The sequence below is a fragment of the Solea solea genome, chromosome 21, assembly GCF_958295425.1.
Source record: "Solea solea chromosome 21, fSolSol10.1, whole genome shotgun sequence".
Classification (NCBI taxonomy): Eukaryota; Metazoa; Chordata; class Actinopteri; order Pleuronectiformes; family Soleidae; genus Solea; species Solea solea.
Window position 1 is genome coordinate 9,142,857 of NC_081154.1, and position 16,889 is coordinate 9,159,745.

General features: G+C 42.9%; 1 protein-coding gene across 1 annotated transcript; it reads right to left on the bottom strand.

The window, feature by feature from the left end:
• Positions 1-1,120: 1,120 nt before the first annotated feature.
• Positions 1,121-6,131, bottom strand: sost (sclerostin). Its single transcript, XM_058621815.1, has 2 exons — positions 5,526-6,131; positions 1,121-3,118 (listed from the first exon to the last, which is right to left on the bottom strand). Exons 1-2 carry the CDS (start codon positions 5,767-5,769, stop codon positions 2,709-2,711), a joined length of 654 nt encoding a protein of 217 aa, XP_058477798.1. The 5' UTR covers positions 5,770-6,131; the 3' UTR covers positions 1,121-2,708.
• Between the last annotated feature and the right edge of the window lie 10,758 nt (positions 6,132-16,889).

Sequence of the window (16,889 nt, forward strand, 5' to 3'; positions counted from 1 at the left end):
TGTGTCCTGGTTCTTATTGTTGCTTGTTGCAGAGTTACAATTATATCTGTCATCCTCGGGGACTTGTGCACCTGGATGACACTTACTGTGCATCGGGCCGAAACCAAAGTGCCGTCGACTTTATACATTCGATGGGAACGGATCATGTCTTACCTCTCGTGTGCCTCAGCATCCCCCAGGTTCATAAGGGTTACACGGGGGGCCGTGGCATGTGCGTACACTAACACGGGGCAGATGCTTTGTCAGCATCAATACATGTAGGTACTATACGCTCAAGGATGTGGTCATGAATATCTTTGGAAAACTCGCTATAGTTAAGTGAGTAAAAACATGGCATGTCTGTTCTCTCTTGGAAAAACGGGGCTTGAAAATGACATAATGACTTCAGATTATGGACGATGTAGTGAAATTGAATACGTGCTGTTCTGCGGTGGCTCCGCTACAAACAATCGCCCAGTCAGTTCCTACACTGATTTTCTATTATGTGTTTATTGTAAGTTTATTTGACCTTATAAGGGAGCTTTAGTACCTGTAACTTAAAATCACACTGGGGCATAAACACCTAATTTAGCTTGTGGATGTTTTTCGGTGCCTGGACTGTGTAACTCCCCTCAGACTCCTACATTTCAGTGAGTATACTGTTGGCAAGGGCAGCACTCCAGATATGACGTGCAAATAAAGCAAAGAGAGATGTGTTTGAAAAGTCTCAAACTTGCAGCACATCAAGTTTTGAAGCCTTGAGGGAGGAGAGGCAGAAGAGGAATGATGTTGAATGATGGTTATGGCCTATATCCCCCCCCCACATAAACAAAGAAAAATTGCGGCAGAGCTGAAATCTCGAGAGTGCAGATTCCTCCTCTTGCAAAGATGTACAGACAAACAGAGGGAAACCTCAACTTCCTCAATGCTTCTCTGCACACACACGTCAAACAACTAGATGTGGAGATTTTTTTTCCCATCTGCAAATAATGATCATGCAAAAAGGGCAACATCTTACTTTTGATTATCAGTATATACACAATAATAAATATTCAAACCACACATCATTCATCGAATCCTATCACATTGCACCAAAATGTGGAAATGCTATCTGTAATTAAAAAGATAACAAATAAGCCAGTTCTTTCAAATATATCTGCCTTTACTTTATTCATGTACTGTACAGAATTTCATTTACAAAGTCTCGAACATCCTATATGACAATAATGGCTATCATTCACTACAAAAGGTTGCATAAATAATTTAAATGTGGAAATAAAAAATAAATATGCAGTTCATTCTTTAAAGCAGTCCATCTTTGCGTCTGTCTGTGTAGAAACGGCCCTCCTGCCCTCCCTCGTCCCTTCCTGCTTCTCCGTAACACCCACGCCGGTGCGAGGGCACCGCTGCAGACGACCACACAGGTTTCCATCGCGGCTCTCGGTTTGCACGACAAAAAAAAAAAACCCCTTCCAGTTGCTATTTCAAACATGAGAGTCGGAAAAAGAAGCAAACATTGTCAGTACAGTTTAAGAGAACCGAAATTTAGGAAGCGATATGAGCAGGGAAAAACAACGGAGTACTGACAACATGTGGAAACATTGTGAATATTCATCACTTCCTCTTCCTGTTGGATTTGAGCAGTCAATGCAATGATAAAAAAACAGAATTATTGTTTCCCTGTCTGAGCTATTTACAGAACGGTGCGGAGAGGATTGGAGGTGTTTTGAATCTTGCAGAGGGATTTTTGGCTGTGGATGGCCGCTTGATGCTCTATTTGGCCCATTACAAAAGAATTCCGGTGTGGGCGTGTTGGAGAGCACTCTGCCCCGAGGTAACAGCACACCACGCACACTTTTCGGATGCCTCCTACACACACATGTGCACTTTTTTGTATGTGATTCCGGCAAACAGGAACTGGCTAGAGGAAATGGCTTTTTATGACTTAAATCCTAACACAGGAATGGGCTCATTTAGTAATTAAGAAGAATCACAGGAATGTCCAGTGCCCCCCTGTGGTGTTAGCAGTGAGTCTATCCTGACTCACTGTTTCTACTCGTGGGAAAGGGCTACTGTGACTGACAGGCCTGGATGGGGCGGATGCAGCGTAGAGAGCGTGGTAGGTCTGTCCAGATGAGCGAGGTGGGCTGCCAGGGAGCTGCATGCACCACCTTTCAGGCCAGGACTCTCCAAAACTGTCAACATCTCACCATAAGAGCCCCAGGGCTGCCACCATATCCTCTACATGCAGTCAGAAGGAGATGGATTGCGGCCAATTTTTGGAGCGGATATGCACCTTTTCAGCGTTGCACCGCAGCATAGCTCTTCATCCTCTGGATGTTTGCACAGATGGGCTTGAAGCATCAGGGAGCACTTCTCATAATGCTTAAATGAAATCAGTTTTGGGTGGAGGAAAGAGCCGAGCCCATGACGTTTCTGGAGCTGCTGGGATGGTAAAATACTTGTCTCATATGATCCACCATGGCGCACGAGGAACATGATCAGCCGCAGCCCTGGATTCATTTTGTCATGCAAATAAGCAGAGTCCACAGACATGCTGACACGTGGCTGAAAGATAAACGACTGATGACTTAAGATCAGCCCAGCAATTAGCTTATAAATTCTCTCTTTAAAAATTTCTCTTGCGTCTCCTGCCTATTTGTAGGAGATTGTGTGTAGTGTGACATGTTTGTGTGTGTTTGTGTATGAATGACGTCTGCAGAGCAGCATCAGTACGAGTTTCCCATCACTGGCGTGTTGTTCTTTTTCCGATCTTGAGATGAGCGGCCGTGCTTCTTGGTCCGCTGCGTCTTCGGGACCTCCTTGGCCTCCGACTGGTTGTGATGAGGCCTGAAGCGCTTGCACTTGCAGGACGTGACCACGCGGATTTTGTAAGTCCGCGTGTTGCCGCTCGGACACTGCAGCTGCACCCTCTGCGTCCGGGAGTGTGCCGGGATGCAGCGGTATTCCGAGGCGTTGCTCCTCCACCACTTGCCGCGGAGGATGGAGTTTGGCATGAGGTGCGATGGCATGCACTGGCCCGAACACACCAGCTCCCTCACGGGCTTGGCACTGCGGCAGGATCCGTCGGTGATGTAGCGGGTGGAACGCAGCTCCCTACAGCTCAGCTCTGAGGCACCTGGGTTGAAGAGCAGGACAGCTCAGTTACACTCATGGCTTCAGCCCAAAACAAACACTTGAAATTGCCGCATACTGGAGTGGACAGGTTAACTGCTTCACTGCAGCTGTGACTTGGTCGAGTTACTATGTGCTAAGACACTCCGGTTGTGAGAGAACAAGAGAAACAAAACAGAATAAGGCACAGGTTTTCAAGAAATTGCACAAAATACCACATTTTGTGCATTTAAATCAAGCTGTGAGCCAATGAGATCATATCAGACTTTCTGAATTGTATTCATGACCTGATCATTAGTTGACGACGGGTCTTAACACAAAAACCCAGCTGGAAGCAATCAGCTGATAGCAAATCCAGACCAGAGGGCTATTAAACAGCTCAATCAAACCTAATGCACGCTTGGACTGGAAGTAAAAGCTGGCATACGGGGTTGGCCCTCAGGAAATGTGTGTGGTGACGGAAGGGTAAATAGCTGTCTGGTTATTTTAAGGCAGCACTGCAACTGTACAATTTTGACCAAACTGGACATCTGCCAGACTGATTTGAGACAACACACTCAGCCTGTAATCCTATGCTTCAGCCTCAGCTTTTTAACAGCGGTATGCATGAGTTATTGTCCTGTGTTTTTTTTTTGTTTTTTTTTTACAAGCAGCGTGTAAAGAAAGGGGCAACGGAACTGTCGGTTAAGAAATGATACACTCGCTGAGGGATCTGTTTTCCTCTGTGGCTTTCTTTGCAAAAAAGGGTTGAACAAAGGATTTATGTGAGGTGACTTCTTTCTTTTTTTTTCCTTCCCCCGTGATAATCCGATCTAGTGTTATTCTCTGGCCACCACTGAAGGAACAAGAGTCGTGTACAATACCAACAACACACACTGGATAGCGGTTTGTACTAATTATCAGCGGCGGTTCAGGACGCCTCGTTGGTCGAGCATCCGTTCGTCTTAGTTCTGCCTCAGTCTGTCTTTCCTCTGACCTTTCCTCCTCTTCTCTAAATGAAAGTTGCACTGTGCATCATTCACACTGAACAGTTGCGTGACCCGCTCATCTCCAACGGGAGTGAGAAAGACTCGCTTTGGGAGAGGACTGGAGGGAGGCCAGGCAGGCTGTGACCCCCACATGAGAAGCCGTCCTAGGACAAACACTAAGAGGCAGAAAAATAATCCAGGAGATTTCTTACGTATGTAACATCCGTGATTCTTTCCATCCTTTCGTGGGGACGAATAATAAAAAGAAAGAAAGAATGAAACTCGTGAGCTTGTTCAAAACATGGATTTGCAACTAATGCGCGTGCTTTGTCATACAGAGGTGTCAATATCCTGTTTTACATTACACTAACAGATCCTGACTTGCTAATTCGCCCCCTGTCAGCTGTTGTTATTGTAATCATCTTCATCTCTCGTCTCTCGGTTGAGTGGTCAGGATTACGTGAAGACTCCCGTCTCGATTAGATGACAGTGAATGTGACATTGTCCTACACATGCAGCCTCCACTGGACACAGGTGGGAATCATTGTCAAAAGGGCAATTTCCAATCCTCCCTAAACACATCTCCAGAAGAACAAACTGTGTTTGTTTTTTTTCTATTTTAGAGACATGTCGTTGCAATCAAATGGTTATGGTCTAAGTAGAGCTTGACTTAATAGTATAAAGAGAGAAGGAAATAACCTGGAAGACAACGTGAAAAAAAAGCCCTGATGTCTCTCTAAATGCCCCACTCCAAATTGTATAGTGGAAGAAACCACAAGAATGTGTGTGTGCGCAGCTTCTCACCCTGGAGTTTGGCGACAGAATAAGCAAGAAAACAGCCTCCGAGTGGAGCTGCTCTTAATAATAGACTGGAGATTCAGAGGCAGGTTGTGTTTCAGCATTTTTTTGCCACAACTCCACTCATGGATTCAACACAGACTGTGATTCTATGGCAAGATTTGACCTTTGCATTCGTCCACAGGTCAAAGGTCTGTTAAATAAATTAAACTTTGTTTTCAACAAAGATTCGACACAAGTAACGTGTCAGATTTATCTGAGGCTTAATGATTTTTAAGAGTTGTGGGTTCTGCCAGACTGCAGTAAACACGCAAAGCACTAACACTGAATAATTGAAAGTTAGTGGGAAATACAACAAACACAATGGCCTTTAACAATAATTCAAAGCGATTACATAACTATAATTTGAATTATGATTGATTGATACGTACATTTGAGGTGTTTTAATGCTGTTGCGCACTTGTTCTTACATTGAATATGCAGTTAGTTCGTGCGTCATGACCCTCAAATAACAACAGCTTTTACGCAAAATTAATGATCTACCCACTACTTTCTATTTCATTTATTTCCAAACACATCTAAGTTATTATTCCCCCAATTATTATCAAATGATCTCAAATATAATTGTTTCAAATGAATACTTACTGTAAGAGACTGTGTTTGCGCCTCTTCCGCCGGTTTTCGCCCTGTTATTCGCTGTGCTACTGCTATTTCTGCCGCTGTTCGCCTGTGGCACTGCCTCCTGGACAGTCCGAGTGTTCTCTCTGTACTCCGGTAAAATCTCCGTAGCATCATTTTTTAGTACCTTCCATCCCTTCACTGCGATGCAGCATCCTTGGAGCAGCAGCAGCGCCGCGCTGGAGACGAGGAGGGTCAGAGACACCTGCATGCTGGCGGGTCAGCGGCACCAATAAACCAAAAGCGCACGAGGAGAAAGTGAGGAAAAACACACGCGCGCGCGCACACACACACACACGCAGAGACACAAGAGATGCCCGCTCCGACAGGTTGGCCAGTTCCACCCCCAAAGCGAGGCGCACTCGGTATTTAAGCCTACGCAAGTTTTCGTCGAGGCTGACAATTAAGCGCTTACACAAAGTAGGAGGGGTTGAACCTGGGTGAAAGATTCATTGAGAAACTGGGAGGGGAGAGGTTTGGATGCGTGCGCAAAGGGAGGAGAGGAGAAATAAAGGAGATAAAAGAAGAAGAAGAAAAAAAGAAAAGGAAAGAGGTCATGAAAAGGGAAGACGATAAGGTCACGCACGGGATGAGCAGACAATAAGAATAGTTCGAGAAGAGAAGAGAAGAGAAGAGAAGAGAAGAGAAGAGAAGGGACTGTTCGAGGAGCAGAGAATAAAAATAGTTCGAGAAGAGGAGAGAAGAGAAGAGAAGAGAAGAGAAGGGAAGAGAAGAGAAGAGAAGAGAAGAGAAGACTGTTCGAGGAGCAGAGAATAAAAATAGTTAAAGAGAAGATGAAAAAGGGAGAGACCAAAGTAAGAGGAGATGTGGTGACTATGTGAGGGAGATGTGAGAGAGACAACGACATGAGGGAAGGAAAAGGAGAAGAAAATGAGGCAAGAAAGACAGAGGGGAGACAAGATAAAGGTGAGAAGAACCTCATGAGAGAGCGAGGCCCATCAGAGAGAAAGGGAGGATAAACAGAGAAAGGGAGGGAAAGAGAGAGGTGAGGACAGGGTAGAGGGAGGGGAAGAAAAGCAGAGGAATTGGAGGGGAAAGGAGATGACAAATGTGGAAAGGGAGGAAAGAGATAAACACACAAGAGGTGAGGGGATGGGGGAGAGAAGGGAGGACAGGAGCGGTAGGAGAAGGGGAGATCAGAGGAGGGAGGAAAGGTGAGGGAGAGAGGGGATGAGAGGACAGATGCGGAGATAGGAAAGGAGGAGAGCAGGAGCCCACTTATGTGTGAATGCGATGCGTGACAGTGGATGTGCACGTCTCGCTGTGGCGCTGCTGTTGTTGTTGGAATTAAGTGTGCAAATGCATCTTCTCTCCCCCCCACCTCCCCCCTCCCTTAATTATTTCCGCTGCATGACGTGTCTCAAAACCATTTAGGCATTTTTGAGCTGGTTTATTTTGGACTGTGTCTCAAGGTGAGGCTCAGACTTGAAGCTGTGCTTTAACCCCTGCCTGTTTTCTACAAGTGAAATCATTAATGCCTCACATTCATTTCATATTATCACACATCACTGTTAGAGACTTCCAAACTTAATGAGTGTGTGTGTTTTTCTAAAGATTCTTTTTCCCTTTTTTTTCTTCCTGCTTTATCGGCCCTGTCCTCCTGCAATGAGACACTGTTGTCTGCATGATTTGAATTTATCTAATGTTGCACATGAGGATCTAATATTCCATATCCTTGTATCTGGTTTAAATAAAACAAATTGGACTGAGGACTTCATGTACACTCTCCTCCAAAGTTCTTGGCATCCTAGTGACTTGATGAGTGCTGACAGATGGAGGCTCTTTCATTCAGACACTGCCCTCTTCAGGGAGAATAAACAAATCCTGAGAAGGGAAATGTGCTGGGATAAGTGTTCATTAGCACCAAAGCTGGCATTTTTAAATGAGTAGCTCTCTGTACAATTAAAGAAATGTTAATGTGGGTGAATAAACCTCGAAACAAAAGTACATCTGCTGCCTTAAAAACACTTCACTGTTGCCAACCTCCCATTCCTTTTTTTTAGCCTCATAATTTAGCCTCAAAATCTGTGTTGCAGATAAGAAGTTACACTGTAGAGGCGTTTCAGAAGAGTAGAGTCAAAAAAATGCGGGGACACGACAGGGATTATTTTAGTCAATATCACCACTTTTGGCACATGTCGTACCCACTCATTTTGAGGTGCAGAGATGTTTCCATAATCATCATGTGCCGTCTTCACGTCCGTCCAGATTTATTCAAGTCTTAAATCAGGGGTTTTGTAGCTGTGGCCATCTGGCCGTCCGTGGCCTAACACTAAATTAAAATAATGATATTGTAAGATGAGGATCAAATAACGCCTGTTATCAGCGATATCGTTCCTCTCTTTCCAACGCGCCACTAACGACAGAGCCATTCATCACATTTGAACGACTTGTTGCGTTTTCATTTAGCTAAAAAAAACAATGATAAATACCTAAAAATGCACGCAGTGATATGTCAAAATAAGTTCAACAAATACATAAATAGAGCCTGTGGGTGTATTGCACATATCCCTTAGCCGCACATCCTTCAAGTTAAGTTAAGTCGGCGCTGCATCCAATAAAGTGACAGCAGAAGGAACAAAATGACTTAGAGTATGGGTTAGTCTTCCTGGGAGGCTGCACATCACGTCGCCCTGATGGCATTAGTGTAAATTCGCTGCCAAGTATATTATGGTCATAAGTAATTATACTTTCTGGCCTTTTTGATGACACGTTGCACCCAGAGAGAATTCAGAATTCGGTCATTCAAGTCCCGATGATATTTAAACAGACTTTTTAACGATATGATCGAGGTTGTTTCTGTCCTGTTGAACCATGCTGCAAATGGAAGAATAGGTAAGGAGCTATAACGCACAATACTTTGTATAACTCACAAAGTATTTGTGTGTTTCCTACCCACTATATTCAAATCTTGCAATGCAGCATGTATATTTACACTTTATCATGTTTAGGCTTGGTTCAGTCGTTTAACCCTTAGAACCCATTACTATGTTTAAACATACAGTATATACAGAGGCTATAAGAATGTGCAATATAGAGTGTGTTTTATAATTTTTTCAGCAAAAAAAAAACAACTATATAAACACACCTGAGCAAAAAGTACTCAAATTTTTAAAACTCCAAAAAAAATGGAAATACGTCACAGTTCAAAGTTCACTTGGCTTGCTTTTATGAATAAAAGAAAAGAAAAACGCATTTATGTAACAATTATTGCTACTTTATATCCCTACTAAAAATGCGACGTAAAATTAATCATAACTTTGACTCAACAACACATAAGATGCATAAACCACATTTTTTTAAAGCCTGAATATGTGACCTATAAACGCACACCCCTCCAGGATGTCCATATAAGAAGTTGTGTATTGTTCCCACGGCAATTTACCAAGGGGGCACCTGCGGCACAGTTCTGTGCCGTGTAAGCACTAAGGGTTAAAGTGAACAATGCCGTACCTCAACCTAATGTACTCACTCAGACCGAAAAATAGACAACTACATTTCCTGTTTCAGACATTCAAGAAGACGTAACCATGATTTAGAAAACAGTTTGACTTCTGGGAGAAAAGGACATTTAAAACACATTAAACAAACCACACATCATCATTCATTTCAAGTCATGTCTCTGGACAGCTGATTTGTTGAAGTTGGCTTTGATCCCTCTCTTGGTTTACCACTTCCATAGACGTGTATTAATGCGGGCCGAATGTTTCCATCGAGCTTGTTGGCTCGACGCTCCGCCGTCTTCATCAGTTGCTCATCCATCTTCGTCGTTGCACAAATATTGTGCACTCTACCTGTGTTTTCCTTGGAAGTTCAGTCATGGCTGATGTGTCACCAATTCAGATTGTGTGATTGAACTTGGCTGGATATCATTGGATCTAAAAAAAAAAAAAAGTATAAAACTCAATTTTACATAGGCAGCAAGTTGCTAACTTTTAGTTTTTCTCTAAAAAGATATTTGGAAGTAATAAATTTTTACACTTTTGTTTCAAGGTAAATCATCAGATAGTCTCCATGCATGGAAGAAGATAGTTTTTGTGTGTGTTCAACATGAGCGTTGGCTGTCCGCTCGTCCTCCTTCTGCCACATTTGATGAAAACGCCGCTAAGGCAGTTATGAGGGGCTTTTACTAAGACATTTAAAGTGCAAATGAGTGAGATTGATTGCAGCGTACGACCTTATAATGGCCAACATGTGGAAAAAATAAGGACACAGGATGTGATGGCCGGTTTGGAATGATCCAACGATCAGCGCAGCTTTATGTATTTTAGGATTTAATAATTAACAGGTAACAACGCTACAGATGTGGTCTTTGTGTGTGTGTGTGTGTGTGTGTGTGACCGGGAAATTCCAATCCAGTGTTTTATACGATAACAAGATGCTCATGTTGTGGTCTACTTTTGTCTGGATTATGCAAGGAATTGTTCCTGTTTGTAAGTATTAACGTGGGTGTTGTCACAATCCTTATTTCATACGCCAAGAGCTTTTAAAGTAACGAGAATAGACAGCCATGTCTTTCTATTGTGTGTAACCTTTCAGCTCTGAGGTTGTGCCAGATTTCTTTTTTTTTTTGCGAACGATGGATGGTCCCCCTGTCCACACAAAGCCGGTTCTGATTACAGCCTTCTTGCCGACATTGCGACGGATGTCACTCACAGTCTTAATTTAGAACTCTCTGGGTTTCTTTATAGAGCCCTTGGGCCTCAGTGCAGTGTTTTCTGTCATGATAACAGTACAGTGAGGCCCAAATAACAATCAGATGCTCACCAGATTGCAAGAGAGCCTGCGGCGCTGCAGAGGAGCGCTGCCGAGCGTAAGGTTTATGGAAATGGGGACAAACATTTTTGCAGTCCATAAAGCAAACATTGCAGCTCCGCGTGACCCCAGTGTTTGGGATTCATCAAACGAGTCCATCCACTCACCATCACACAGGTTAGAGCAACACAAACACAGGGCAAGGAAATAAATACTGAGATTTGCTGCGGTGCAATGTTTACGTCTGAGTTTGAGAGGGTAAATTATTATTATTATTGTTATTATAATAATAATAATAATGATATGAATCTCTAGAAAGATGTTCATGTGACCCTGCCACGTACTAAAAAGCCACATAAATCACGCTTACATTGTTTGACTTGTGTCGTAATGAACAGATAATCACATTTTTAGCCTCTTAGTAGAAAATGTTTTCATACCATTAAGGTTGAGTAAAGCTTGTTAGTGATTGGAAACAAACTGAATTGAGCCCTTAAGTGGAAGTTGGCATTACATGTCTTTTCTGTCGAGTCTGTCAATATCTCATTTATTTAAAAATGTCAGTTTTATTTGTTATTTCCTTTGACATTTGGGAACTGTTTTACAATTTCTGCAAGACATGTTGTTAAATGTGTGCATGATTTAACAATGTGCTCTTCAAATGTGGATAAAATCATGCTGTTTAACCTTTTGCTTATTTTAACCATACAAGGGCCAGAAAATGTCCATGTGAATTAGGGCTTTTGCTCATTTTCTAATGCTCATTATTAACAATTGACTGCACGTTAAAATAGTGTATTAACAATTTAAAATGAAGAGAAACAACATGAGCACCAGATTTTGTGTGTTAAATCAGAAATCTGAACAGTCTAAAACATATTTTAAATAACATTTGTTTGAGTTTTTGTCTCAATGTCCAAAAACAAGCCAAAAAATGGAAACTATGTACAGGCGTTTTTCCAACTCTTTCCTCTCTGGTGACAAAGACGCTGATTCGCCGGCTTCCTGCAACAGTGCAAGTGAAATGACCATGATAACCACACGTTGGCTTACAACTTGCAACTTCTCAGCTTTCAGAAACCGAATTTTTTTGCACTTGCACAAACAAAAAAATTGAAAAACTCCCTTATACACAACTAATACATATCTAATACTGACAAATAGAGTTTCAAACATACAAGAAAGTGTCCAAGTCAAAAGGGCACAGACTGCATAACAAAGGAAACAAATCTATGATCTTCTATTCATGCAGATGTTTATCCCGACTGTATATTTCTCTTTATAATGAACCGCCGCTAACTCGCATTACAACACAAGCTATAGCTCGTCACCCTGCTAAAGAGCAGGATCAGAGGCAGATGCATCCCCGTGTTTACACTTTCACTTCACTTCGTGATTTGTCTGTGGAATCTAAAAACTGGCATGGACTACAAAGACGACTGCGATTGTTGATCAATTGCTCCGCGTTGGCCCTGGACTTAAATGAAAGTGTTTCAATCTAGAGAGAGCGGGTTGGGACGGGGTAGGGGTGGGGGGGGGGTTTCTCTGCTCTGCGTCACTTTGTATATGCAAGCATCTGCGGAGCCACTTCTCTGCACACCTTCATCTTCAGCTGAGACAACTGCTTCATCAACAGTTCTTCTTTCCAAACCGTATCTGTGCGTCGTCTCACGGCGAGAGTCATTTATCAATGTGCAGCTGAAGGGAATAAAGGAGCAATTTTCCTTATTGACATGCAGCAGATTAAACCTCAGAAGAGTGGACATAGGAGAGATAGAATGAGGGACGACAACAAAGATTGTCAAATGAATTATAGCCATGGCTGTTGCCAGTATTTTTTTTTTGTTTGTTTTTACTAACTGTTGGCACAGCACGTTCGTCTGCTGTAGCAGCCATCGGTTTCTCCAGTGGAGCAGGTCACAGGGAGGTGACTGACTGCTGAGACATGATAAGCCTGGAAGTCCAAAGTGGGATTCTTCTTCCACTCTTGATCTTTTATGTGGTTTCCTCGTGGGAGAACAGGAGATTTAAACTCTGACTGTTATAAATCAGACTCCAGCCATTCCATTGTTTGTCTTTGGGCTTTTCAGAGAATCATCAAAATAGAAAGTACGCCCATTGAAACAGCCTTGCAGCCAGGGAGTAGGAGCTGTGGGAACTCATCTGGCCAGACCTCGGAGACCACACCGGGCTGTTCGCGAACCACCTCGAGCCTCTGAGCACGCCGCTCACCGCCAGCACGCTGCATGCCAGCCGCCCGCAGGTGCTATTCTTAGAAGTGAGAGAAATTAGCCCACAAATTATTTGTTGAAAAATAAAGTCTCTTTCTCTCTCTCTATCTAAAATGAACCTAGTGTCTTCTGCTAGTTCTGTCGCTAACATGTGTTTGTATCTACTGTCCCTTCCATGTTGTAACCAGGCAGCAAATTCAGTCATGCACATATAAATAGATATAAGACAACACAAATAAGTGTCTGTGAAGAGCATGACACAAATGCATTTATTGCAAATCTAAGTCCTGTTTTTCCAGATTCAAACACTGCTGCAATTAAATAAGTGTGTGTTTGACGTGTCACCTGCAATAAACCAATTAACAGAGTTTAAAAGCCAGTTGAACTTGCGTCTTAGAGGATTTATCAGAGGGAATGTTGCTCTTTGTTTTTTACAAAACAGAAAAAAAAACAAAAAAAAAAAACAAATTGGCACTAGACAGTGAAACAACAGGCCAAGCGGTGTAGAGGCATGTGAATGGTATCAATTGTCTCACCTCACTCGAGGCATGGAATCATAAAACATGTTGAATTTAAGTCTAGAATATGTACTTTTGCCTTAAAAAAAACCCTTAAACTGCATAATCCTCTTCTGAGTCTCCTCCCGTGTCAATGAGACACATACTCAAAGGGGTGAAACTTCGTCAGGTAATTAATAGTGCAGCTAAATCCTGAGGTGTTGTCACTAAACCCTTTTTTACACTGCACTGTAGCGTAATACTACAGTAGGAAGTGGAAGTCATTCAGATAAACAAGCAGTTTTGAGTTAAATATAGGATTTGACCGTCTCCCCTCAACCACAAACACAAATATACCCAACGTGCGCTATATTAGGTACATGTATTGTACGTTGTCACCCATTTCTGATGTGCCGTATATAGCCATTGTCTTTTGGCACGTAGGCTTATTATGGTTTGGGCTCCTCTTTGCCGGTGTACATTTGTTGTATTTAGAGGAGAAGCATCACTGCACGTCACGTGTCATCAAAAGACATTGTTCCAAAAGGAGCCAACAACAGGTGTTGGTCGCAGACGAAAGACGGTTTTGAGGAAAGTGATCCAAGACCAGAGTGAACATCGGTGCTCGTTTGAATGGAGGCAACAACTGAAAGCTCAGAAAGGGCTGCAAAGTGATGCCATGGTGGCTCTGTTTCATGTCTTGATGTCGTGATCTTTTGAGAGCATCCAAAAAAAGTTAGCATTACCAAAAACTACCGAAAGCTAGATGCCGCACAGCACTCATGAATCCGACCGTTGCGCGTTCCTGTGCTCTGGAGGCGTAGCTTCGGAGGGAAGTCTGACAAAAGGGGGCTTGGACTTTTGAACTGAAAAAGTAGACTCCTCAAACTGTTTTTTTCCAGGATCTCCAACCCCACCTTTAACAAGTGCTGTTAATAATACATGATAAAAAATTCAGATTTTACAGCTTTCGTTCAGACAAAAACAACATGTGTGCTCCTTATAATATGCTCTGTCTGGTGCCAATCAATGACTGACAGGGGTTTTTCCCTCTCACCAAAGCCCACCTTATGAAAACATTAGTAGAATTGTCTTTAGAGAGAGGGCTGCACATTTTTCTGTTTGTCGAGCGTGCCAGAATCCTCTGCGAGGTGTGTAAATTAAGCATGAAAGTACAAGTACACTCAGCTGCCTGTGCTGGCAAGAATCCACTGCAGTGATGGAGATGGTTTTTCAGATCCGGCAGATTCTGTTGCAACTTTTCTTTTTTTTTTGTTTTACAAGATTAATAAACATGACAACAAGCATGTGAAGATAATCCAAGACTCATGCACTTAATCCAATAAAAGGTTAATTATAAGCAGAGGTGATTATAAGAGGTCGTGCCTCGGCCCGTCACGTAAAGGTGCCGTTCCAAGCCCACCCACCGTGCAGCTGCCCGAACAAGGTCCAGCCTCTCGTCGGTGCGGAGCTGTTTCTCTCTCTCCTGCGCTCTCTTCACACAGTTTGACCACACGTGCGTTGTGTGTGCCTAAAAATGGTTGCATGCATTGAAGTTATGATTATGGCCGTGGCACGGCTGAGTGGATCTTGCAACAAACCGTTCACTGGCTGATTCTTTTCGTGAAAAATGAAGGGTGGATCCCTTCAACACACAAGCTCATGCTGAATATGATGTAAGAATAAATAATGCATGTTAAAAAAAAAACATTAAGTCGGTCTTTATAACACTTTTTGTGATTTCTCATGAACAGGATACAACATTACTTCCCGTTGGAAACAAAAAAGGCCTCACACAGGTTTGTCAGACTGAGAGAACAGTCGCGGTGAGTCACATGAGGTAATTAAACCCCGCGCCGTGGCTTATGGAAGAAGGAAAAAGCACCAACACTTGCATTAATGAACTGCTGCTGCGTTAAAGGCTCGGGCACCGAGTGTGTTATGAATATGAGGCAGTAAACTGAGAGCAGGTGATGCTAATTGAGTGGTACAGCCCATCTGGAGCTGATTAAACCAAGTGTATCGCTCAAATAATATTCCTGAACCAGAACCGTCTCAATGGAAGGAATACAGACACGGTGAGTAACCCGGGCTATTGTGTTTGCATGCTTACAGAAAACAGATATTTGAAGGTAGTGACTCGGGGGGGGGGAAATATGAGCTGATGTAGTCCGATACCGTACTTATGGTGACACAATGGCTTGATAATGTACAGAACTTTGTAATTTAGTGTTACTGCAGACCCCAGAATCAAGGCCTGTGCTTCAACAATGTCACAGGAATACTTTCCGCGGCTATAAAACGTCACTTTTACACTGATAACCGACGGTCCCCAGTGACAGTGTTTGTGTTTTGGGATGGGTTTAAGACTTTGCTCTGACCTTAGCGGTCAAGTGGTTTCCTTCTCATCATCACTGCAACATCTATAGCGTATACACGGCACGTCCCTCCTGATTTTTCACCACAAATCAAGCACCGCCAAAGCATTCTGGAAAAGAGAAGAAAAGACAAATCCCTGAAGGGCTGGACCCGGTGTCTTTTATTCAGCCTGACATGGCAGCTTTATCTTCATATCTCTCTGGGTTTGATGTCTAAAAACTGGACCCTGTCGGATCCACATCGAGCACAGCAAGTGCAGTAAAATGGCGCTCGCGAGACGGAGATGAAACAGGCAACGCCACCATGGGCACAGGCACTTGGAAGAGGATCTGAGGATCGCTTCGGCTCCAAAGCCCACTCTCTCTTTCTCCCTTGTTCTCAGTATTTCCTTATAATTAGTGCTGCGCCACAGATGTGCATTTTTCCCTCTTCACCCTCCTGTAATTCCATCCTCTCAATGTGAATGCAGGATATTGGGGACGGGGATTTAAGGAGAGCATCATATGCTTTCTATTTGATAAAGCTATTAAAAGCGAGACCAGAGTTGAAAGCTAAATCGTCCATATGGGGAGGGGGGGGGGGGATGTTAAGAGAGTTATAGGATATTTAAGGACTATAGTCACATTGTTAGTAGTTTGATTAACCAAAACATACGCACGGGGAAAAGATGTGAGTGATTCTGGGTATTTGAAAATTAATTAATTGGACTTCAAAAGGCCTCGAGAGATGGGGATAAATGAGTCAACTAGTAATAAAAGTTGCAAAGGAAATAATTAAATTGAGTCAGATCACAGAGCAACGTTCAGGTTTGTCAAGGTGAACTGATTACATACCGTTCTCTCACAAATGAATCATTTCCCCGGTAAACAAATATCAAGCTTCCAGTCGTGTTATTCAGCACGATGAGCGACGCTGACGTCATGTGTTTGGACATGAGCAAGACAGTGATCCAGCGCTCACTTTCATCTCTGTATAACGTTATGATTCACGTCTATTTGGAAAGTAAAGAAACATTTATTGAGTCCCTAATTAAACTGCGGCCCATGTGACTGCATTGTTAGGAACCATGTCTGCGCTGATTCCGGCTTTAGCTATAAACATAGCATATAAACATTTAAAGCAGCCGCTGCACATAGTTGAAATAAATGGCACTTCATCACAGCCCCGAGTCATTATTGATGAATTTCAGAAAAAAAACAAGCATTCTGAATTCCTTTAAATAAACGGCACAGAGGGACCTATAACCTACTGCAACACATAATCTGTGCTGTTCTACTTAAGCTACTTCCTGACCCTTGTTTCTCCCTGGTGGATGTTGTACCTGGTATTTCTCTCCCTCGGACAATCTGGATGTAGAGCGTTATGGACGTAGTTTAAGTTAAGGGATCCTGTTTAGCAGAAAAGAGCAGAAAATAATAATCCACCATTTCCAACTTCAGCTGGACCGA